This window comes from Podarcis filfolensis, assembly GCF_964270895.1.
Source record: "Podarcis filfolensis genome assembly, chromosome: 1".
In the NCBI taxonomy this organism is placed as follows: domain Eukaryota; kingdom Metazoa; phylum Chordata; class Lepidosauria; order Squamata; family Lacertidae; genus Podarcis; species Podarcis filfolensis.
The window spans coordinates 123,252,819-123,278,337 of record NC_139604.1 but is presented as its reverse complement, the minus strand read 5'-3'; the positions used below and the strand labels follow the sequence as shown (position 1 = coordinate 123,278,337).

The following is a 25,519-nucleotide window of genomic DNA, read 5'->3' as shown; positions in this document are numbered from 1 at the left end:
TGCAGCGCCTCTCCTTCACAGGATAGACGCGCAGAGAGGGAGAACTGCGCAGCACCCCTTCAGTGAAGCTGGAGAAGGAACACAAGGAGACCCTTTTGTTCCTCCGCCGGCTTCCAGGACAGGCGCGTCGCCGCAAAGCCGGAGGAGGAACAAAAGGCGTCCCTTCTGTTCCTAACCCGGCTTCGCAGGACAGGCGCTGCATAGAGAGGTAGGAGCTCTGCAGTGCCCCTTCAGCAAAGCGGGAGGAGGCGTAGAAGGGGCTCTGTTCCTCCTCCCGCTTTGCTGTAGGGGTGCTGCGGAACTCTACCTCTCTGCGTAGCACCATTCATTCCATAAGACGCACTCACATTTCACCTTATTTTTAAAGAGGAAAAAAGTGCCTCTTATGCAGCGAAAAATACGGTAGCTCTTCCCGTTAGAGGATGAGGCTGCTCAACTCAGAAGAGAAGGAGGCAGCTCTCCCCGTGAGTGAAGGTGGGCTGTTATTCCCTTGAGTTGCTTGCACCAGGAGAAAAGGAATAGCTCTTCCCATGAGACGAGGAGGTTGCTCCCCCTATTAAGGAAGGGGGCTCTTCCCTCCATGAGAGGAGAAAAGGCTGCTCTTCCCGTGAGTGGATGAGGCTGCTCGACTCGGTTGAGAAGGAGGCAGCTCTCCCCGTGAGTGAAGGTGGGCTGTCATTCCCTTGAGTTGCTTGCACCAGGAGAAAAGGAATAGCTCTTCCCATGAGACGAGGAGGTTGCTCCCCCTATTAAGGAAGGGGGCTCTTCCCTCCATGAGAGGAGAAAAGGCTGCTCTTCCCGTGAGAGGATGAAGCTGCTTGTCTCGGAAGAGAAGGAGGCAGCTCTCCCCGTGAGTGAAGGTGGGCTGTTATTCCCCTGAATTGCTTGCACCAGGAGAAAAGGAATAGCTCTTCCCATGAGACGAGGAGGTTGCTCCCCCTGTTAAGGAAGGGGGCTCTTCCCTCCATGAGAGGAGAAAAGGCTGCTCTTCCCGTGAGTGGATGAGGCTGCTCTCATTCCCATGAGTTGATTGCACCAGAAGAAAAGGAATACCGTATTTTTCGCTCCAAAAGACGCACCAGACCATAAGGCGCACCTAGTTTTGGGAGGAGGAAAACAAGAAAAAATTATTCTGAATCCCAAAAGCCAGAACTGCAAGAGGGATCTGGCTTCTGGGATACCGTGTGGCTATTCTGGCTTCTCTGATAACCGCGCCAAGCCCCTTCAGGGCAGCGAGATGAAGGCTCCCCCTGCCTGAAGAGGGTTTGCACGGCTAAGGCAGAAGCCAGGACAGGCATGTCGCTGAAAGGGCACTGCACAGTTCTCCCTCAGAAAACTCTGCAGCTCCTCTTCATCGAAGCTGGAGAAGGAACAGAAGGAATCCCTTCTGTTCCACTTCCGGCTTCGCATGACCGGTGCGTCGTTGAAGGGGAGCTGCGCAGTTCTCTCTCTGTGCAGCTCCTCTCCTTCACAGGATAGACGCTGCTCAGAGAGGGAGAACTGCGCAGCGCCCCTTCAGCGAAGCTGGAGAAGGAACACAAGGAGACCCTTCTGTTCCTCCTCCGGCTTCCAGAACCCGCGAAGCCGGAGGAGAAACAGAAGGAGTCTCTTCTGTTCCTCCTCCGACATCGCATGACAGGTGCGTGGCTGAAGGGGCACCCGCAGTTCTTTCTCTCTGGGCAGGGCCTCTCCTTCACAGGAGAGACGCTGCGCAGAGAGGGAGAACGACACAGCGCCCCTTCAGCGAAGCTGGAGAAGGAACACAAGGAGACCCTTTTGTTCCTCCTCCGGCTTCCAGGACAGTTGCGTCGCCGCTAAGCCAGAGGAGGAACAGAAGGAGTCCTTTCTGTTCCTAATCTGGCTTTGCAGGAAAGGCGCTGCACAGAGAGGGGGGAGCTGTGCAGCACCCCTTCAGCTAAGCGGGGGGAGGAACAGAAGGGGTTTCCTCCTGCTTCGCTGAAGGGGTGCTGCACAGCTCTACCTCTCTGCTCAGCACCATTCATTCCATAAGACGCACTCACATTTCCCCTTATTTTTTAGGAGGAAAAAAGTGCCTCTTATGGAGCGCAAAATACGGTAGCTCTTCCCATTAGAGGAGGTTGCTCCCCCTATTAAGGAAGGGGGCTCTTCCCTCCACGAGAGGAGGAAAGGCTGCTCTTCCTGTTAGAGGATGAAGCTGCTCAACTCAGAAGAGAAAGAGGCAGCTCTCCCCGTGAGTGAAGGTGGGCTGTTATTCCCTTGAGTTGCTTGCAACAGGAGAAAAGGAATAGCTCTTCCCATGAGACGAGGAGGTTGCTCCCCCTATTAAGGAAGGGGGCTCCTCCCTCCATGAGAGGAGAAGAGGCTGCTCTTCCCGTGAGAGGATGAAGCTGCTCAACTCAGAAGAGAAGGAGGCAGCTCTCCCCGTGAGTGAAGGTGGGCTGTTATTCCCTTGAGTTGCTTGCAACAGGAGAAAAGGAATAGCTCTTCCCATGAGACGAGGAGGTTGCTCCCCCTATTAAGGAAGGGGGCTCTTCCCTCCATGAGAGGAGATAAGGCTGCTCTTCCCGTGAGAGGATGAGGCTGCTCGACTCGGTTGAGAAGGAGGCAGCTCTCCCCGTGAGTGAAGGTGGGCTGTTATTCCCCTGAGTTGCTTGCACCAGGAGAAAAGGAATAGCTCTTCCCATGAGACGAGGAGGTTGCTCCCCCTATTAAGGAAGGGGGCTCTTCCCTCCATGGGAGGAGAAAAGGCTGCTCTTCCCGTGAGTGGATGACGCTGCTCGACTCGGTTGAGAAGGAGGCAGCTCTCCCCGTGAGTGAAGGTGGGCTGTTATTCCCCTGAGTTGCTTGCACCAGGAGAAAAGGAATGCCGTATTTTTCACTTCAAAGGAGACACCAGACCATAAGGTGCACCTAGTTTCGGGAGGAGCAAAACAAGAAAAAATTATTCTGAATCCCAGAAGCCAGAACAGTAAGAGGGATCTGGCTTCTGGGATACCGTGTGGCTGTTTTGGCTTCTGGGATGACCGCGCCAAGCCTCTTCAGGGCAGCGGGATGAAGGCTCCACCTGCCTGAAGAGGCTGTGCACGGCTATGGCAGAAGCCAGGACAGGCACATCACTGAAAGGGCGCTGTGCCGTTCTCCCTCGGAAAACTGCACAGCGCTCCTTCAGCGAAGCTGGAGAAGGAACAGGAGTCCCTTCTGTTCCTCTTCCGGCTCTGCATGACAGGCGCGTTGCTGAAGTGGCGATGCACAGTTTTCTCTCTGTGCAACACCTCTCCTTCACAGAAGAGGTGCTGCGCAGAGAAGGAGAACTGTGGAGCGCCCCTTCAGCGAAGCTGGAGAAAGAACAGAAGGAGACCCTTCTGTTCCTCCTTCAGCTTCCAGGACGCCGCGAAGCCAGAGGAGGAACAGAAGTAGTCCCTTCTCTTCCTCCTCCGGCTTCACATGACAGGCACGTCGCTGAAGGGGTGCGGCACAGTTCTCTCTCTTTGGGCAGCGCCTCTCCTTCACAGGAGAGGCGCTGCGCAGAGAGGGAGTACTGTGCAGCGATCCTTCAGCGAAGCTGGATAAGGAACAGAAGGAAACTCTTCTCTTCCGCCTCCGGCTTCCAGGACAGGGGCGTTGCCGCGAAACCAGATGAGGAACAGAAGGAGTCCCTTCTGTTCCTCCTCCGGCTTCGCAGGACAGGCACGTCGCTGAAGGGGTGCGGCGCAGTTCTCTCTCTCTGGGCAGCGCCTCTCCTTCACAAGAGAGGCGCTGCGCAGAGAGGGAGAACTTCACAGCGATCCTTCAGCGAAGCTGGATAAGGAACAGAAGGAAACCCTTCTCTTCCGCCTCCGGCTTCCAGGACAGGGGCGTCGCCGCGAAACCAGATGAGGAACAGAAGGAGTCCCTTCTGTTCCTCCTCCGGCTTCGCAGGACAGGCACGTCGCTGAAGGGGTGCGGCGCAGTTCTCTCTCTCTGGGCAGCGCCTCTCCTTCACAAGAGAGGCGCTGCGCAGAGAGGGAGAACTTCGCAGCGATCCTTCAGCGAAGCTGGATAAGGAACAGAAGGAAACCCTTCTCTTCCGCCTCCGGCTTCCAGGACAGGGGCATCGCCGCGAAACCAGATGAGGAACAGAAGGAGTCCCTTCTGTTCCTCCTCCGGCTTCGCAGGACAGGCGCTGCACAGAGAGGAAGAGCTGTGCAGTGCCCCTTCAGTGATGCGGGAGGAGGAACAGAAGAGGCTCCGTTCCTCCTCCCATTTCGCTGAAGGGGCACAGCTTTACCTCTCTGCGCAGTCCTATTCGTTCCATAAGACACACTCACATTTCCCTTTATTTTTAAGGAGGAAAAAAGTGTGTCTTATGGAGCGAAAAATAGGTAGCTCTTCCCATGAGAGGAGAAAAGGAATAGCTCTTCCCATGAGAGGAGGAGGTTGCTCCCCCTATTAAGGAAGGGGGCTCTTCCCTCCATGGGCGGAGTAAAGGCTGCTCTTCCCGTGAGTGGATGAGGCTGCTGGACTCGGTTGAGAAGGAGGCAGCTCTCCCCGTGAGTGAAGATGGGCTGTTATTCCCATGAGTTGCTTGCAACAGGAGAATAGGAATAGCTCTTCCATGAGAGGAGAAGGTTGCTCCCCCTATTAAGGAAGGGGGCTCTTCCCTCCATGGGAGGAGTAAAGGCTGCTCTTCCCATGAGTGGATGAGGCTGCTGGACTCGGTTGAGAAGGAGGCAGCTCTCCCCGTGAGTGAAGGTGGGCTGTTATTCCCGTGAGTTGCTTGCAACAGGAGAATAGGAATACTGTATTTTTCGCTCCAAAAGACGCACCAGACTATAAGCGCACCTAGTTTTGGGAGGAGGAAAACAAGAAATAATTATTCTGAATCCCAAAAGCCAGAACTGCAAGACGGATCTGGCTTCTGGGATACCGTGTGGCTGTTCTGGCTTCTGGGATAACAGCGCCAAGCCCCTTCAGGGCAGCAAGATGAAGGCTCCCCCTGCCTGAAGAGGCTGTGCACGGCTAAGGCAGAAGCCAGAACAGGCACGTCGCTGAAGGGGCACTGCGCACTTCTCTCTCTCCGCGCAGCACCTCTCCTTCACAAGGGAGGCGCTGCACAGAGACAGAATTGCGCAGCGCCCCTTCAGCGAAGCTGGAGAAGGAACAGAAGGACTCCCTTCTGTTCCTCCTCCAGCTTCGCATAACAGGTGCGTCGTTGAAGGCGTGCAGCACATTTCTCTCTCTCCACGCAGCAGCTCTCCTTCATAGGGGAGGCGCTGCGCAGAGAGGGAGAACTGCGCAGCGCCCCTTCAGCGAAGCCGGAGAAGGAACAGAAGGAGACCCTTCTGTTTCTCTTCTGGCTTCCAGTACAGGTGCGTCGCCGTGAAGCCAGATGAGGAACAGAAGGAGTCCCTTCTGTTCCTCCTCCAGCTTTGCAGCACAGGTGCTGCGCAGAGAGGGAGAGCTGCGCAGCGCCACTTCAGCGAAGTGGGAGGAGGAACAAAAGGAGCTCCATTCCTCCTCCCACTTCGCTGAAGGGTGCTGCGCAGCTCTATCTGTCTGCGCAGTGCCATTTGCTCCATAAGATGTCCTCACATTTCCCCTTATTTTTTAGGAGGAAAAAAGTGCCACTTATGGAGCGAAAAATACAGTAGCTCTCCCCATGAGAGGAGAAGGTTGCTCCCCCTATTAAGGAAGGGGGCTCTTCCCTCCATGAGAGGAGAAAAGGCTGCTCCTCCCGTGAGTGGATGAGGCTGCTCATCTCGGAAGAGGAGGAGGCAGCTCTCCCCGTGAGTGAAGGTGGGCTGTTATTCCCTTGAGTTGCTTGCACCAGGAGAAAAGGAATAGCTCTTCCCATGAGAGGAGGAGGTTGCTCCCCCTGTTAAGGAAGGGAGCTCTTCCCTCCATGAGAGGAGAAAAGGCTGCTCTTCCCGTGAGTGGATGAGGCTGCTAGACTCGGTTGAGAAGGAGGCAGCTCTCCCCGTGAGTGAAGGTGGGCTGTTATTCCCTTGAGTTGCTTGCACCAGGAGAAAAGGAATAGCTCTTCCCATGAGACGAGGAGGTTGCTCCCCCTATTAAGGAAGGGGGCTCTTCCCTCCATGGGAGGAGTAAAGGCTGCTCTTCCCGTGAGTGGATGAGGCTGCTCGACTCGGTTGAGAAGGAGGCAGCTCTCCCCGTGAGTGAAGGTGGGCTGTTATTCCCTTGAGTTGCTTGCACCAGGAGAAAAGGAATAGCTCTTCCCATGAGACGAGGAGGTTGCTCCCCCTATTAAGGAAGGGGGCTCTTCCGTCCACGAGAGGAGAAAAGGCTGCTCTCCCCGTGAGAGGAAGCTGACTTCTAGGCTTCAGCTCTGGGCCCCAAGGAACCCAGAATGGCAATGATCAGCAACTTCTCACCATTCAACCCAGCATCACGAGACTGGGAAACGTACGTCTCCAGTTTCACCTAGAAGCCAAAGGGGTCACCAACGACGCCAAGAAGAGGGTGATATTCTTCAGCGTCTGCAGAGATGAGACGTTCGAAATTGCCTGGGCTCTCCTTGCACCTGAAGACGTCACTACTGTTCCTTACAAAACAATAATGGAACGGCTGAAGGGGCACTTCTCGCTGCAGCCCTCAGTGGTGGCTTGTCGAAATGCCCCTGGAGAAACCATAACTGGGTATGTGACCTACCTCCGCCAAGCCGCCCGGTTCTGCAACTTCTCAGAATTGGAGAACATGCTTCATGACCGCCTCAATGTTGGTCTGAAGGATGAGAAGCTGCAACGACGCCTCTACACCAAGAAGGACCGAACGTTCCACGTTGCTCTGGAGAAGGACTTGGCAACTGAAGCTGCCGAGAGGTCGACACAAGAGGCATGGGCGAACCTGCCGTCCCAACTGAGGGTCCACCATGAAGACCCCACCGACAACTCAGGATCCAACAGGGAGGTGCACTCAAGCAGCGCACAGACCACAGCTGCCTCGACGAGAAGGTGTGAACTGTGCAAGCTGCGGGGAGAATCACGAGAGCAGAACCTGCCATTTCCGCAATGCAGAGTGTAGGCAGTGTGGAAAATCCGAACACTGACGCCAGACATCAGATGACCGATCCAAGAGCCCCAGGTCCTGGGGCTCAACGCACCAATGCAACTCGATGGAGATCACAGACTGCCAGGTATACCAGTTGCCCCGCCCCAACATAGAGAAAATCTATGTAGTGGTACAGATAGAGGGGGCCCCATGCCGCATGGAGCTTGGCACGGGTTCAACTCTATCCATAATCTCGGCAAGGGCCTTAAGGAAACTGTGCCCTAGTAGGGGTCCCAAACCCCGTATATATGAGGAATTGGACCGGCTCGTGGAGCAAGGAGTGCTGGATCCTGTGCCTAATGCCCCCTGGGAAACCCCGATTGTCACACCCGTCAAGCCTAATGGTTCGGTCCGCATCTGTGCAGACTACAAATGTACCATAAACAAGGCCCTCGCGGCCCACACATACCCAGTGCCTGTGGTCAGCCATGTCTTTGCCACCCTGGCTGGGTCAATTTTTTTTGGCAAGCTGCACTTTGCCCAAGCCTATCAACAGTTGCCAGTGGATGAGGCCACAGCAGAGGCACAGACGATTGTGATGCATAGAGGAGTGTTCAAGGTAAAGCGGCTGCAATTCGATGTCAGCGTGGCACCAGGCATATTCCAGAATCTAATGGACTCTCTCCTGGCACCCCCTTCTTCCATGATGTATTGATTGCCGGGCCCATGCCAGAGGAGTTTGAGGACTGCCTCTGCACCGTTCTGCACCGTTTCCAGATGGCGGGTCTCAAGGTGAAGCGGGAAAAGTGTCTACTCGGTGTGCCTCAGGTGGACTTTCTGGGATTTATGGTGGACGCAGAGGGGGTCCACTTGACTGGGGTCAAGGTACGGGCCATTTGTGATGCCCCAGAGCCCAAGGGCAAGACTGAACTTCAAGCCCAAGGGCAAGACTGAACTTCAGGCCTTCTTGGGACTATTGAACTTCTACCATGCCTTCCTTCCCCATAAGGCGGCGGTAGAGGAGCCCTACACAGACTCCTGGACAAGCGGGCTCCTTGGGTATGGGGGCACTGCCAGGAGGCTGCAGTCCAGGCAGTTAAGGACTTGCTCGTCTCAAACTCAGTCTTGGCACACTTCGACAAGAGGCTGCCGGTGGTGCTAGCATGCGACGCCTCGCCCTACGACATCGGTGCTGTCCTGGGACACCAACTCCCAGATGGAAGAGAGGTGCCGGTGGCATACTTTTCCCAGACACTCGCCGCAGCCGAGCAGAACTACTTGCAAATCAACAAGGAGGGTCTGGCAATCGTGAAAGGAGTAAAAAAATTCCATGATTTCTTGTACAGACGGCTCTTTACCATGGAGACTGACCACAAGCCGTTGCTTGGTTTGTTTGCCGCTGAAAAGCAGACCCCCCCAAGTGCTGTCTCCTCGCATCCTCAGGTGGTCAATTTTCCTTGCCGGCTACCAGTATGCACTGATTCACTGCCCTGGGAAGGTGATGGGCCACGCGGACACCCTCAGCAGGCTATTACTACTGGAAACAGGCCCCAGCCCAGCACTCGCACAAGAGGTTATGATCCTGGAGCTGCTCCCTGACCACCCCATTCAGGCACAAGAAGTTGCACACCATTCCAGGAAAGATAGGGTCATCTATCGGATCCTGGACTGGGTGTGGTGAGGATGGCCCAACAGCAGCCCTGGGCCAGAATTCGCAGGCTACACAACCCGTAAACATGAACTGTCGGGCCACAAAGGGTACCTGTTATGGGGAAGTCATTCCCCAGCCCCTCCGCAAAAGGGTCCTCACAGCCCTACATGAGACACACCCGGGGTAGTGAGAATGAAGGGCCTCGCCAGGCATTATGTGTGGTGGCTGGGGATTGACCGAGAGATACAGGCCTGGGTCGAACACTGCTAGGCCTGCCAAGAATCCCACCCAGATCCCCCAAGGGCCCCATTCCAATCCTGGGAGCCCGCCCGAGCACCATCGTCATGCCTGCACGTGGACTTCGTTGGCCCCTTTCAGGGGAAAACATTCTTCATAGTAGTGGACTCCTACACCAAATGGCTGGAAGTCACACTAGTACCGTCCACTTCTACGTCCGCAGCCCTCCAGGTACTACGCAGGCTGTTTGCAACCCACAGACTCCCTGACACTGTCATCTCAGACAACGGAACCACATTTATGTCAGGAGAATTCCAGACCTTCACAGCGCAGAACACCATCCACCACGTCTGCTCTGCACCATTCCACCCTGCCACCAATGGCCAAGCAGAGCGCATGGTGTGGACCACCAAGGACACCCTCCGCTACATGACGCAAGGGGATTGGGCATACTGCCTTGCCACATTCCTTCTAGCACAGCACAGCACCCCCAGCTCAACGACTGGCCGGAACCCCACTGAACTACTAATGGGCCGGCACCTCATATTTAGACTGGACCACCTTCACCCCGTCAGAGCTCAGGATGAGGCAGTGGTGGGGGAAGGCAGGAACCCCCGGACCTTCATGGCCCAGCACCCAGTGTATGCAAAGATTTTTGGGGCAGGCCCTGCATGGGTACCCGCCACAGTCACCAGGGTCACGGGCCCCGTGTCGTACGAGGTACTAACGGAGGGGGGGCAATGCTGGCGCTGCCACTGCAACCAGCTACGGCGATGATTCCCGGGAAAAAACCAGGAGGAGGACAGGTCAGAGGAGTCCCAACGGAACATTAGGGCAGTGAGGCCCGTAGAGCAGGAGGGGCCAGCAGGGGAGGCAGAATCAGTAAATACAGAGACGACCCGTGAGGCCAAAATGACGCCAAAACCAGAGCCATGACTGAGTGAGCTGGTTGCGCCAGACCAAACGGCCCCATCACAGCCAGCATCCTCAGAACAAGCAGAACCTGAACCCCAGACCAGGGAACACCCCAGGCCGCAACGCACACGTAGGCCGCCGGCGTACCTTGAGGACTATGAATGCAACCTCCCGGGCAGGACTGGAACTTAAAGGGGAGGGCTGTTATGTACTGAGTTGAATAGGATCCAAAATACAGCAGTCTGATTGGACCTAGAACAATAGCATTCAGAATGCAGCAGTCAGAATCCAGCTTCAGATGGAAGTGAATCTGCAGCCTGATTGGCCTACAGGAGAATCCCAGAATTAGCCAATCACATGGGGCCCATTGTGTAAATAATGTATATAAAGCAGATGTTTTGGGGGAACTTTCTTGCTACTAGGAGCTGAATAAAGAGCATGAAATCCACACTCGACTCTGAGTATATTTCAGGAGAAAAGGCTGCTCTTCCCATGAGAGGATGAGGCTGCTCAACTCAGAAGAGAAGGAGGCAGCTGTCCCCGTGAGTGAAGGTGGGCTGTTATTCCCTTGAGTTGCTTGCACCAGGAGAAAAGGAATAGCTCTTCCCATGAGACGAGGAGGTTGCTCCCCCTATTAAGGAAGGGGGCTCCTCCCTCCATGAGAGGAGATAAGGCTGCTCTTCCCGTGAGTGGATGAGGCTGCTCGACTCGGTTGAGAAGGAGGCAGCTCTCCCCGTGAGTGAAGGTGGGCTGTTATTCCCCTGAGTTGCTTGCACCAGGAGAAAAGGAATAGCTCTTCCCATGAGACGAGGAGGTTGCTCCCCCTGTTAAGGAAGGGGGCTCTTCCCTCCATGAGAGGAGATAAGGCTGCTCTTCCCGTGAGTGGATGAGGCTGCTCGACTCGGTTGAGAAGGAGGCAGCTCTCCCCGTGAGTGAAGGTGGGCTGTTATTCCCCTGAGTTGCTTGCACCAGGAGAAAAGGAATAGCTCTTCCCATGAGACGAGGAGGTTGCTCAACTCGGAAGAGAAGGAGGCAGCTCTCCCCACGAGAGAAGGGTGGGCTGTTATTCCCCTGAGTTGCTTGCACCAGGAGGAAAGGAATAGCTCTTCCCATGAGAGGAGGAGGTTGCTCAACTCGGAAGAGAAGGAGGCAGCTCTCCCCACGAGAGAAGGGTGGGCTGTTATTCCCATGAGTTGCTTGCACCAGGAGGAAAGGAATAGCTCTTCCCATGAGAGGAGGAGGTTGCTCAACTCGGAAGAGAAGGAGGCAGCTCTCCCCACGAGAGAAGGGTGGGCTGTTATTCCCATGAGTTGCTTGCACCAGGAGGAAAGGAATAGCACTTCCCATGAGAAGAGGAGGTTGTTCGCCCTATTAAGGAAGGGGGCTCTTCCCTCCGTGAGAGGAGAAAAGGCTGCTCTTAGTCAAAGTTTTGTTCGATATCTATTTCGCTTTTTGCTTTGAATATATAACTCCTATTCCTCTCAAAAGAGTCCTCCCCTACTCCCATCATTTTCAAATTTTCTTTCAAAAGCTTTTTCCTGGTCTCGTTCCTGGTCTCCAAGTATTCAATTATGTCCACTATATTCCTAACATTATCTTTCAATTGTCAACCAGGAATAAAACCTGCTTGATCTTTATGGATTAGCTCATTTAAGATACTTTTTAATCTATTGGTCAAAATATCAGCAAACAACTTGTAATTATTCTTCAGTAATGAAATCGTAATATATGCTTCTTTCCAGGTATTTGGAATGTTCCCTTCTTTCAGGATATTATTCAAACTTCCCACAATACTGTTTTCAGTTATCCACTAAGAATATTATATTTTGCCAAAATAACATCCGGTCCTGGGGCTTTCCCCAACTTCATACATTTTATTGCCATTTCAATTTCCTGCACCGTTATTTGTCGATTCAACTGTTCACTTTTTTCTCGTGGGATTTGCTGTAATTTATATCTTTGTAAATATCTCTCTATTTTCTTGTATCCTCTTTCCTACACAAGTCTTTATAAAATTTCTGAAAGATCTTTCTGATTTCTTCTGGAACCTCAATTACCATATCTGCTTCTCTTATTTTATTGATTGTATTTTGACTTTGATGTGGCTTTAATTGCCATGCTAATAATTTGCCAGTTTTATTTGCCGATTCAAAATTCTTTTGTCTCATTAATTTTATCTTCCACTCCACTTCTTGGTTCACCATCATGGAAAACTGAGTTTGCAACATCTTAATATTTTGTTTTATTGGTTCATCTTTAGGCTTTATTGTTAACAATCTCTCATTCTCCATGAGGCGGGTCAGAATTTCCACTTTCTTTTTTTCTCTTTCTCTTTTTTGAAAACCATTCTTTTGTATCAGAAAACCTCTCATTACTGCTTTACTTGCATCCCATACGATGTCAATGCCGGTTCGTTTATTTAAATTCCACTTGAAATAATCTGCTATTGTCTCTTTTGCTTTTTCCACTATTTTTTAATCATCAAACAGACTTTCATTCTCCATCTAAGGGATGATTGTTCTTTTCCTTTCAACTCCATATATAACAAATTATGATCCGCTAATGGCCTTGGGAGAATCTCAGTTTTGGATACTCTTGGAATTTACTCCCTGGAGGGCCATATGTAATCTGTTCTTCCCGAACTTTGATTTGGTTCAGCAAAGAATGTAAACTGTTTTGTTGTAGGGGTTTTAAGTCTCCAAACATCAGTTAATCCAAGATTGTCCACTAAATCAAAAAATGATTTTGGTAACTTGCCTTCTTTTATGGATAGGACTCGAACCAACGTAGATAAATATTATTTCTTGGTAACCACGTGGTGATGCCATTTTAATTGTAAAGGGATTAACTCCTCCCCTTCTGTTGCAACATAGTAATTTGACAGAGAGTGTTTTTTTAGTCCCCCCTTTTTTTCTTTTAGAAGCTATATTTTTGCATTTTAATTTTTTGCTTTTGTGAATTTTGGATTTTTGGCACTTTTTCTGATTTTAATTTTCCAGTCTCTCTCTCTCTCTCTGTGTGTGTGTGTGTGTGTGGAGAATCTCTGTGTGTGTGTGTGTGTGTGTGTGTGTGTGGAGAATCTCTCTCGCTCTCTCTGTGTGTGTGTGTGTGTGTGTGTGTGTGTGGAGAATCCAACTGAAGAAGAAAGCTTCAAATCACTTAAGCTAACTCAGAACAATTTTATACATTGGAGGAGATGCCTACGGGCTGGATTTGATAGACTAGGCATTTTAGAATGTGTTAAGAAAGAAAAACTCAGTGATAATGACGCCTCAAAGATATGGGGAAAGCAAAATAAATCAGCAGTCTCTGTTATCTTCGATAATATCAGAGGTGCCCGGATGATTCAAACCAAACAAGGTGGACCAGCTACTCCAATGCTTCAAAATTTGGAAAGCGCATTTGGATTTGCAAGAAAGCATCTCATCCCATGTTTGTGAAATATTTATTTAGTTCGCGGCTTGAATCCAAGATTGTAACAGCCAGATGACAATGTTCCTAACCTTGGACAGAAAAGGTTTCCATGTATTGTTTGAGAATGGAAAGTGCCAGGAGACCACAGATGGGGAACTGTATACAGAAGCAAGTCTACTTAATAGTGTATATGAGACTAATCTTTCATAACTCCAGTCTGCAGTGCTTTATCAGCCAGAATGATGAACAGACTTAGAACTTTGGCACAGAAAGCTTGACCACAGGGACATTAAAGGCATTTAAGAGTTGCAAGGAGTTCGCAAGAGGGATGAAGGTAACCCTTGGTGCATCAAGCTGAGAAGTGTTGAACCCCATTTTTCCCCTGTGTACTCAGCAGAGAAGCACCTGAGTGCTTGATACCATCTATGCTGATGTGTGTGGTTCACTTAATGTTCCCTCACTAAGGAAAAATAAGTACATTTTAATATCCTTGGTGATTTTCCAAGATACTGCGTTGTGCATTTTCTCAAGGAGAAAAACAGAACCATCGAGATGTTCAGAAAATACCTTGCCATGGCTCCACAGGAAACCCACAGCACTTATGGATGACAACAGTGGCGAGTTTTGTTCATAAAATATGAGAAACCTCTTGGAAGAGGAAGGAATTGCACACATGAGGAGTGTTTGTCCCGCTCTACAACAAGAACTCAGTTGCAGAGAGAAAGTTTAGGTCTCTTATGAAGATGACCCAGTGCATGCTGACTGGTACAAGCTTTCCCAAGCACAGGTGGGAAGATGCAGTAGCCAGCTACATTGAACTTTGGAACAGAAGAGTACCTAACTTGTCACGCATACCTGTATTAGACAGCATCGCTTATCTCTGTGTACCCAAGTAGGCCCAAGCTTGACTCCAGAGCAGAAAAAGAAATTATGGTAGAACTTTCTTCTGGGTTGCAGAGTTATGGACTTGAAAACAGGAAAAGTCAAGGTTTGATGAACACGGTAGATCTGACAAGAGAGGAAACTTCTCAGCAGTCAGAGGGAGAAACATAAGACTTTGTGTACTTTCCTGAAGTAATACGTAGCAGTTCAGATCTGCCTTCTACTGTTCTGCCACCTACAAGAGATGATGAACAAGAAGAAACATAACCAGTCTCCAAGTAGCAGTGCCATCCAACAAGATGGGATGGAGAACGATGATAGATGCTGCCACTTGAGGGTGATGAGAAAGCTGGTGCAGTTCCAGAACCAGATGTCAGATGCTTATCAAGACCCAACAGAAGTGTTCCACTTCCACAACATTAAGGGTACATTAAGGACTACAAATCGACAGGTAGGTATGCCTTTATGTGTGTAAATAGTCCCATTTTTCGGAGCAGCTGTAAACTACCGTATTTTTCTGTCTATAAGACGCCCCCATGTATAAGATGCCTCCCTATTTTGGGGGACTAAAAATTAAGAAAATGGAGGGAGATTGCCCAGAGTTTTCTTTGGGAGGCAGTTAGCAAAAATCACCCGCCCTCTGAAGCGCCACTTTCAATCGCACATGTCGCTAAAGCAGCCTATCGCCTGCCCGATCAGCAAAAGCAGCCACAAGTCACTCCCAATTGACAGCAGCGCCAGCCAATAAACAGCGGACATTGCTGTCAGTCACTCCTGATTGACAGCAGCACTAGCCAATAAACATCAGACATTGCCGCAGTCACCAATCACCCATTCAATACCACTCACACTCTCTTGCTTGCTGCAACAACCATCGCACATCCCCCCAAAAGGCACTACCCATGTATAAGACGAACCCCCCCATTTTATAATTAAATTTTGGGTTAAAAAAAAGGTCGTCTTATACATAGAAAAGTACGGTAACTTGTGTAGTTTTATCTTCCACAGATTCTGACAATGTAGCCGAGATTGAGATGTTGTCAGGATGCTGTTAGTGGCTCCTGGCTGGTTGCCCAGGAAAGTATAAAGACAAGGGAAAGTTTCTTAAAGTCCTTTTTTATTTCATTTTTTTTAAAAAAAATATTTTTATTTTTCATCCATTTTTATTAGGTTTTATATTTTAATACATCAATTTATCACATCATATAAAGAAGAAGAAAAAATACAATTTCCAAAAACAAACCCCTCCCCTCTATGACTTCCCTCAACTTCCTTTTCTGGTTTGTTTTTACATAATGTCTTCTTCTGAATTTTTTGTATGTCTTACATTTTTAGTGTATTAGATTTATAATGTTGTTACACTTTCCATGCTTTTTACATCATCCTTATATATGCTATATTTATTCTATTAATTGTAAGTGTTTAATCAAAACCTGTTCCTTGGATTTAAGGAACAGTTAAGTTACTGAAGCTAGGGAGGTTTTTTGTGGGATTTTGGGGGGGATTTTAAGTAGATAAACAGTCATACAAAAGTGTTTCCTCACTTTTTTGTTGCTCCTGTTTTATTTCAGGAAGATAATGGGCTACAAGTTAAAGCTGCCTGCTCCCCAAATGTTCCCTGGAGAGAGAGAGAGAATGCCGAAAGGTATGGGCTGCAAGTTAATGAAAGGACAGTCACTGGGGTTCCCCTTGAACATCACTCAAGTCACCCCAGGATGCCACGGCACACTGGTTGAAAACCAATGTCTTATTTTATTAGTTGAGTTAGCTAATTCTATATATCATAGCTGTCAACGTTTCCCTTTTTTTTAAGGGAAATTCCCTTATTCTGAATAGGATTCCTCACAAGAAAAGGGAAAAGTTGATAGCCATGCTATATATTCCACCAATCTCATCTGCCATTCCTCCTTTGCTGGTATTGTTCCCTCTTTACATTTCTGAGCATATATCATTCAATCTGCTATACTTGTGTAGAGAAATAAATTTCCCCCGTTCTGGGTTTTGTTTTTTAAATTCCTCCTGATAAAGCACACACACATCCAGACATGCACACCATCAAGCTACTTTACTGTTTTCTTGCATTTTTCAAGCCCTCTGTTTAAAACCAAGGAACTGTTAAGTTAATGAAGTTGGGGAGGATTTTTGTGGGCTTTTTTTGTGTGTGGGGGGGTGTTAAGTAGATAAACAGTCATACAAAAGTGTTTCCTCACTTTTTTGTTGCTCCTGTTTTATTTCAGGAAGATAATGGGCTACAAGTTAAAGCTGCCTGCTCCCCAAATGTTCCCTGAACAGAAAGAGAGAGAGAATGTCAAAAGTTATGGGCTGTGAGTTAATGAAAGGACAGTCACTGGGGTTCCCCTTGAACATCACTGAAGTCACCCCAGGGTGCCACAGCACACTGGTTGAAAACCAATGTCTTATTTTATTAGTTGAGTTAGCTAATTCTATATATCATAGCTGTCAACGTTTCCCCCCCCCCCTTTTTAAGGGAAATTCCCTTATTCTGAATAGGATTCCTCACAAGAAAAGGGAAAAGTTGATAGCCATGCTATATATTCCACCAATCTCATCTGCCATTCCTCCTTTGCTGGTATTGTTCCCTCTTTACATTTCTGAGCATATATCATTCAATCTGCTATACTTGTGTAGAGAAATAAATTTCCCCCGTTCTGGGTTTTGTTTTTTAAATTCCTCCTGATAAAGCACACACACATCCAGACATGCACACCATCAAGCTACTTTACTGTTTTCTTGCATTTTTCAAGCCCTCTGTTTAAAACCAAGGAACTGTTAAGTTAATGAAGTTGGGGAGGATTTTTGTGGGCTTTTTGTGTGTGGGGGGGGGGGTGTTAAGTAGATAAACAGTCATACAAAAGTGTTTCCTCACTTTTTTGTTGCTCCTGTTTTATTTCAGGAAGATAATGGGCTACAAGTTAAAGCTGCCTGCTCCCCAAATGTTCCCTGAACAGAAAGAGAGAGAGAATGTCAAAAGTTATGGGCTGTGAGTTAATGAAAGGACAGTCACTGGGGTTCCCCTTGAACATCACTGAAGTCACCCCAGGGTGCCACAGCACACTGGTTGAAAACCAATGTCTTATTTTATTAGTTGAGTTAGCTAATTCTATATATCATAGCTGTCAACGTTTCCCCCCCTTTTTTAAGGGAAATTCCCTTATTCTGAATAGGATTCCTCACAAGAAAAGGGAAAAGTTGATAGCCATGCTATATATTCCACCAATCTCATCTGCCATTCCTCCTTTGCTGGTATTGTTCCCTCTTTACATTTCTGAGCATATATCATTCAATCTGCTATACTTGTGTAGAGAAATAAATTTCCCCCGTTCTGGGTTTTGTTTTTTAAATTCCTCCCGATAAAGCACACACACATCCAGACATGCACACCATCAAGCTACTTTACTGTTTTCTTGCATTTTTCAAGCCCTCTGTTTAAAACCAAGGAACTGTTAAGTTAATGAAGTTGGGGAGGATTTTTGTGGGCTTTTTGTGGGGGGGGGTGTTAAGTAGATAAACAGTCATACAAAAGTGTTTCCTCACTTTTTTGTTGCTCCTGTTTTATTTCAGGAAGATAATGGGCTACAAGTTAAAGCTGCCTGCTCCCCAAATGTTCCCTGAACAGAAAGAGAGAGAGAATGTCAAAAGTTATGGGCTGTGAGTTAATGAAAGGACAGTCACTGGGGTTCCCCTTGAACATCACTCAAGTCACCCCAGGGTGCCACGGCATACTGGTTGAAAACCAATGGCCTACTGGAAGATAAATAGATTTGCCTGAAGTTATTGCAGAGTGAGAAGTTCCACACAAGAACCAGCACATCAAAGTACCACTATGTGTGTGAAATAATTCAGGGTGCACTTGTTGAGATGACTGCTACAGCAGAGATCAAACCTTTACTGAGAGACAGTTCGGAGAACCTTCAAGTTAAAATGGGACAATGTTAAAAAAAAAAAAAAAGATTTAATGGAATTTGCAGACCAGAAAAAGATTCTGATGGGCAATTTAACAGATGAAATGATGGAGTTTTAAAAAGTGCAAGAAGAAACATTAGATCAAATAGCTATACTCGAGATGCACCACAGAGAACTTATTCTGAGCATCAGAGGCATACCAGAAAAGCAAAATGAAGATGTAGAAGCAAAATTAATAAAAGAACTTGCATGTTGACGGGCTCCCCATAATACATTACAAGAAATTGGAAGAAGTCTTAGCACCAACACTCCAAAAACTCATGAATGATAGAATACAAAAAGGGGAAATCCCACATACATGGGAAGAAGCAAACATTGTTTTAATCCACAAACAGGGGTCATCCAGAGAAATGGTCAGCAACTACCGACCAATTTCACTTCTAAATAACTATTTCAAGATTTATACAGGTATTTTAGTGAATAGATTGAAATTGGTCTTAAAAGTAATAATTAACAAAGACCAGGCGGGGTTTCTCCTGGATCGCCATATGAAAAACAATATGAGGGCAATAAGACCAGTGGTAATAGTTGGCCCTGGAGAATATTAACCACTCTCAATTTTACCCGTAGACTGCCATCTGTCCAGATTTTCATTTGTTCTGAACTAATTTTAAGATGTATTTTAATTAATTGATTGCCTGTTTTTATGTTCTTTGTATACTGTGTTAGTTTTATGATGTTAGCCACCCTGAGCCCGGCTCCAGGATCCAAATAAATTTTTTTATTACTACTACGACTACTACTACTACTACTACTACTACTATAGACCTGATAGAATATCTAGACTGGAGACCTAATAAAAAAGCTGCCTTCATGTTGGTTGATGCTGAGAAGGCCTTCGATAATCTTTCTTGGAAATTCTTAAGAAAGGTGATAGACCTATCAGAAATGGGAGAATGCTTCACCAATGGAATAAAAGCCATCTACGAAAAGCAAAAAGCAGATTTAATAATAATGAAAAGACAGAACACATTTTGATTGAAAAAGGAACAAGACAGGGCTGCCCCTTATCCCCTTTATTATGTATATTAACACTGGAAATACTAAATTTGGTAATCAGGAAAGAGGAAGTAATCAAAGGAATAACACTAGGAAGTCGGTATTTTAAGCTAAAAGCTTTTGCTGATGTTTTGATACTAACATTAGAAGATCCATTAAAGAGCATTCCCAAAGCTTTAGAAAAAATAACAGAATTTGGTGAAGTTTCAGAGTTCAAACTCAATAAAGTAAAAACAAAATTAATGGTTAAGAATATGCAGAACCAAGAGAAAAAAAGATTTTTTTGGGGGGGGGAAACAGGTTTAGAGATAGTTAAAGCAAAATATCTGGGTATTGAAATTACGGTGAAAAATGTCAATTAATATGAAGACAATTATAGAAAGATTTAGAAAGGAATTTAAAAAGACCTTGAAATCTGGTCAAGATTGAATTTATCACTATGGGGAAGAATCTCTGTTAAAAATGAATATGCTTCCAAAGTTTCTCTTCCTATTTCAAATGATTCCAATAATAACAAAATATGATTGCTTCAAGGAATGGAGGAAATTTTTGACAGAATTTATCCAGCAAGGAAAAAAGCCCCACATCAAATATAAACTAATGACAGATAGGACGAAGAGAGGAGGTTTCGCCCTTCCAAATCTAAAAATTTATTATGTAGCAGAGTGTATAATTTGGATTAAAGATAGGATTATGTTAAGATAAATTAGATATTTTGGATAAAGAAAGTTTTGACAATAGATATGGGTGAGCATGCCTATCTGGCCTACAATAAAGTTAAAGTCCATAAAGGTTTTACAAATCATATACCGTGGTACCTCTGGTTACGAACTTAATTCGTTCTAGAGGTCCGTTCTTAACCGGAAACCGTTCTTAACCTGAGGTACCACTTTTAGCTAATGGGGCCTCCTGATGCCGCCACACAATTTCTGTTCTCATAGTGAGATAAAGTTCTTAACCCGAGGTACTACTTCTGGGTTAGCGGAGTCTGTAACCGAGGTGTTTGTGACCCGAGGTATTTGTAACCCAAGGTGTTTGTAACCTGAGGTACCACTGTAATCAGAGCTGCACTATATAAGGTTTAGACTGCTTATCAGTCATTGTTACAACTGTACACAACACGATGGCTATCACCACTAGAGGCCTTTTCAGCTAAAAAACTAAATATGACTGGAAATTTGGGAACATACAGTCAATTATTAAGGGAGGACCGGGGACAACCAAAGTTGAAAACATTTGTAGAAATAAGGCATTGTATCACAGACTGGCTCCAATATCAGCAATTAAGCAACGTCTTTAACTCGGATAAAAAAAACGAGGATTTGGAAAAGAAGATTTGTTATTACAAAAAGTTTTATTAGGAAGTAATCAAAAATTATTATCAAGAGTTTATGATTTATTATTGGAATGGAGTTTAAAGGATGACCAAGTAAAAGAAGTACAGATTAAATGGGCACAGGACATTGGGTATATAATACAATTGGAGCAGTGGGAAAGGCTGTTAAAGAATGATATAAAATTTACTGCATGCTATACTATAGAAGAAAATATAATGAAAATGTTTTACAGATGGCATATGACCCCAGTAAAACTTTCCAAAATATACAAATCAAACTCCAATTTATGCTGGAAATGCAAGGAGACAGAGGGCACACTGATACATCTATGGTGGGGCTGCGGAAAAGTTTAAAAAGGGGGGGTATAATTAATGAGGAAATAGAAAAGATGCTCAGAGTTACTTTAGAGAGAAAAAACAGAGGCATATCTACTGAGTATAATAGGTAAGGGATGCAGGTGGCACTGTGGGTTAAACCACAGAGCCTAGGACTTGCCAATTCAGAAGGTCGGCAGTTCGAATCCCTGTGATGGGGTGAGCTCTGGTTGCTCGGTCCCTGCTCCTGCCAACCTAGCAGTTCAAAAGCACGTCAAAGTGCAAGTAGATAAATAGGTACTGCTCCAGCGGAAAGGTAAATGGCATTTCCGTGTGCTGCTCTGGTTCACCAGAAGCGGCTTAGTCATGCCGGCCACATGACCTGGAAGCTGTACGCCAGCTCCCTCGGCCAATAAAGCGAGATGAGTGCCGCAACCCCAGAGTCGGTCACGACTGGACCTAATGGTCAGGGGTCCCTTTACCTTTTATAAAAGGTAAAGAAATACCACAAGACAGGAAAACATTATTTTTATGCGCAACTGCTACAGCAAGGTTACTTCTTGTGAAAAATTGGAAAGGGAAATATATACCCACAAAGGTGGAACGGATTGGGGATGCAGGCAAGGCTACAACAGCTCTGGAGAGTTGGACCTGAACCAATGTCTTCAAGTTACAAGAAAGGAGATCCTAACTAAACATCAGGAATAACTTTCTGATAGCAAGAGCCTTTTGACAGCAGGATAGTGGCATGTCTACAAGTTAATATGTCCTGCAACACTTGTGAGAAGGACATATTTATATGACCTGATGCTTGTCCCTTTGAAATATATAGCAGTGGCAATGGGAGAAAGGAAGCGTTCGCTGCTTCCATAAATTTAGCAAGGCATCACTTAGGGGTACTGATCCTGTTGCAACCATCAAGAGTCCTCTGTTTGCACTGCTGAAATGACAGCACAGTATCAGGCAGAGGGAAAAGGTGTTTGAGATCCTTATCGGCTGTAAACCTCTGTTGTTCCATGAATCCACAATGAGCCGACATTAGTTTTGTAGCAGTAAAGGGCCTGTGCCATTAAGAGTGCAACTGTTTTAATACTCTTTGTGGCTTGTGGGTCAGTTTGGGGATATAACTATAAATGGAAGTTTGCTTAGCTGCACACTATAAATCTCAAAGAGCAGTGCTGGCCGATGAGCTGTGCTATTGTCTTTTACTGCATACATCAGGAGAGGGATTACAGTAAGTAATTTGTTTTGGAAGACTGGTGCCTCTAATGGGCCATGCCTGATAGTGTTGAAAGGTTGTGATTAGGTACAATCCACCGAGGTGGTCTTTCAGTACGCAACTACAGAATGGGGTGGGGGAGGAAAAAATGGACTTTTGTTGCTTTTATAATAATAATAATAATAATAATAATAATAATATATATATATATATATAAAAACAAGTCACCTTCTTTACAGCATCATCTGTTTAGGTTTCTTCCAAAGCCAGGAGCAAAATGCTATAAAAGGCTATTTGCCCAAATCTTATCTCTCTCTCACACACAATTCCTCTGCCTCCCCTCCTCCTGAACAGAACTGAACATCCCTAATCTATTGCACAATTCATTCAGAAATGAAGAAATCCTGTAAATGGGAGCAAATCTGCAAACCTCTAGTAAATCAGCAAGATGCCTGCATGTCTCTGACATGATAAGTGCATGCAATTCACCTGGGCCGTCTCTGAGTTCTTAGAGGAGACCTGTAACTGGAGTAGATTCTTCTCTATTATAAGGTTGGGCTTGCTTCCCCCCCCCCCTTCGCTGCTGCCTACTCCGAACATGGGCATGCTTACTGGAGATCAAAGGCTTCTCAGTGCAAACATTGATGTTCTGTCAAAGATGCATAGGGGACCCCCTTATTATGAGCCAGGAAGTTGTGGTTGAGCAGGACTTCCCTTGAACCTAGGAGGATCTCAAGGAGGCCTCTTGTCTGACTTCACAGCATGGATGGAGGCATTAAGCAGCATTAGCCAGACCAGATCGAAGGAAGGCACACCTTTCCGTTCTTATGTCTGTCATTAATCTTCGCAATGTTTGAGTACCAAGAGAACCAAATTGGACAGCAGACCTTTCTCATCTCATTGATTTTTGAAAACTGAGCTCCAACAAGAAAAAAAAAAGGCATGTTTTACTCTGCTCTTAAGTACCTCCACAGCTAAGAATGTTGTCTTTATTTACCTGGTGGATCTGCAAATCAGTTTTACTCAAGAAATGTAAATGTCCTAGGAAAACACTAGCTGACTATGGGTTGCATGCAACTGCTAAAATTACTGGACTTAAATTAGTCTTGCCTCCTAATTTAAGTGAGTCTACTCTGAGTATGGCTGGCATTAGATGCAACTATGATTGAATAGCCATTCCAATAGGCTATCAGCTCACCAATCGTTCTAGTAGGATTTCAGGTCATGGATCGTTTCAGTAGGATTTCAGCTGTAATGAGGTTCCCTACTCTGGTATAGACAATACTCAGACAGTGCTCAGCAGCTTTGTATATTGATTCAGCAGATAGTTAAGTGAACCACGAAACCAACATGGTATCGCTTTGTACTCTAGACCTCTCCTGTTCAATAGTCTAAAATGTATCTTTGATTAGAACCACAATCCATAAACGAGAAGAGTTCTTACCATGTATTTATTCAATATTCAAAGAGAGAGACAAAAGAAAGCAGTCTCTCTTAGATAGTGGTGTTGCTCCCAGTGAGTCCCACCCCTCTGTCTCTCCTATTCTATGCAGCGGCAGAGGAAGCCACTTGGGTGACATCACCTCCTCCCTGCGGATCGCTGCCCTTTTGAAGAAGAAAATAACACTCTTTTTCCCCCAATGGTACTGTTTTTGCTGTAGAAAAATGAAATCCACGAATTACAACACAGCTCTGGCTGTTTATCCTGATATTCTTGACAAGAGGTATCTGCAACAAAATGTTGCAGCGTGGACAGCTACACCCTTCAGGGTTCCCTCCACCCGCGTCATTTCCCATTATTCCTCTACACTATTCCCTTTCCCCCATTTTTCTTCTCAACAATCAGCTGGCATTCCCTGTCTGTCAAGTGAGCTCAAAACTCATGGCACTTTTTGCAGCTTTCCCCCATTTTGATCCCCTGCCCCAGCAAAGGAGTTTATTTTGCTTTGTTTTTTAATACTTGGACTTCCCCTGAGCCTCCTAATACCTTCCTTTTGCACAGGGCTGGTGCTGTTTCAGCTGCACAAGAATCCACGCTTGGAGAACGAGCCTACTATCAAGCACGTAGGGCAGATGTTATTTTGGCAAACCGTAGTTCATGTCTCTCCTAACGCCGGAGGTAATCTTCCCTTGTTGAGCTTCATAAGACACTGGGGCCTTTCTCAATTTCAGCCTCCATTGGACAATGCCCGTAGTGCTGCGTGTTCCAGAGACACCTGTAAACTCCACAGTACATGACTGCACACCTGGAGCTCGGGCTGCATAATAATGATTATCTGTGTTGGCAAGATAGAGACCTGATCCTCTGGGCTACCAATTTTCTCGCCAACTGTTTCGATGCAAAGGATATTTCATGTGGAATCAGGCCCCCACGCTTCTGGGAACTCAAAGGCCTCTGTAAGACACCCGCTCGGCATCTCTCACATTTTTCCAGACATACGTACTGCTATTGTCCCACAACTTTCTTATTAGAAATTCTGCCCTAATCTTCAGCTGAGCCGCAGTAACCCGTCATGGAAGGTGAATCCCTTTAATCCTTCCTTCCCCATGAAAAACTGCCCTTCGAGGAGATGGAACCAGAGTGCTGCAACTTCAGATTGCGGAGCAAATATCCAAAGCAGCCACTTTAAGCAGTTTTCCTTGTTGCATTTATACAGCGAGTCGCTCCGGGGCAATGTTGTTGTTTTTTGCGGTCTTGTTTGAAGGCCGCTTTGTTAGGTCTAGTTAGCTTTCAGTACGTTGAGCTAACAGCAGTAAAGGTACAAGTAATGGGGGAATGGAATATTATGGTGAGGAGGTGAGCCCTGGCACATGAGGGGACTTTTACCAAGAGTACCCGGCTGCCATCTTGGTACTTCGGTGAGTGGGGAAGCCATATCTCAGGCTCAGCACAAGGGTCAACAAGACTGGGTGGCTCTTAATGGCCCAAGTCCTAAAGAAGGTCCATGGCCTGCCCTGCTGCCAATTCCAAATGCCTCGGTAGTAGAAGTGGGGGGGGGGGGCATGTATTTTAATATTTTGTTGGAAGCTGCCAAGAGTGGCTGGGGAAACCCAGCCAGATGTACAAAATGAAGTTACATGTTCCCCATTCACTATCATGGGGAACCTGAAAACAGCTATAACTCCCCCCCCCTTTGGCCAAAGTGGATAAAATTTACAGGTACATCCATTCTGGATTAAGCCTGCCAAACAGCAGAGAAATAGGTCCAGGGCCTTTTGTGGAGGAACATCCCTCCATAATCCATATGAGGCCAACCAAAATTCCAAAATCCGTATTTGTTTCATGAGATGAGTAGGGTTGGCCCTAATCAGTGCCTGGATGGGAAATCACCTGGGAATTGTGAGTGTTCTGCTCTGAGTACCATGATGGAAGAAAGCCTGAAGAGAAATGTGCAATATTATTGATTGTTGTTATTGCTTAGACCTCATTTATGCCCTCACCTGAAGTGGTATTTTGGAAAGGGGTGTTGTGAACACTTGTGTGCTCTCAGTCTAATGGCTTCCACTGTAGGTGTGAAGGAAATATGGGGACATTCAAGCTTCTCCAGCCTGCATATGAATGGGCTGCTTTAGGTGAGACTTAATAACAGCTGAAGGC

The 25,519-nt window shown here is 46.8% G+C and overlaps 2 protein-coding genes and 2 long non-coding RNA genes across 6 annotated transcripts in view; 3 read left to right on the top strand and 1 right to left on the bottom strand.

Moving 5' to 3' along the window:
* LOC310766010 (uncharacterized protein) overlaps nt 1–25,519 on the top strand; it is a 776,685-nt gene that overhangs the window by 13,339 nt on the left and 737,827 nt on the right. The window lies entirely within an intron of this gene.
* On the top strand, nt 1,950–5,738 carry LOC310766600. The gene is made up of 2 exons (XR_014550275.1): nt 1,950–2,098; nt 4,395–5,738. It is a non-coding gene; the product is annotated as an uncharacterized lncRNA (long non-coding RNA).
* On the bottom strand, nt 11,723–13,681 carry LOC310766480. The gene is made up of 2 exons (XR_014550188.1): nt 13,592–13,681; nt 11,723–13,540 (listed from the first exon to the last, which is right to left on the bottom strand). It is a non-coding gene; the product is annotated as an uncharacterized lncRNA (long non-coding RNA).
* On the top strand, nt 13,534–16,433 carry LOC310766044 (uncharacterized protein). Its single transcript, XM_083621858.1, has 3 exons — nt 13,534–14,519; nt 15,640–15,713; nt 16,306–16,433. The coding sequence occupies exons 1-3, from the start codon at nt 14,313–14,315 to the stop codon at nt 16,394–16,396; spliced, it is 372 nt and encodes a 123-aa protein (XP_083477984.1). The 5' UTR covers nt 13,534–14,312; the 3' UTR covers nt 16,397–16,433.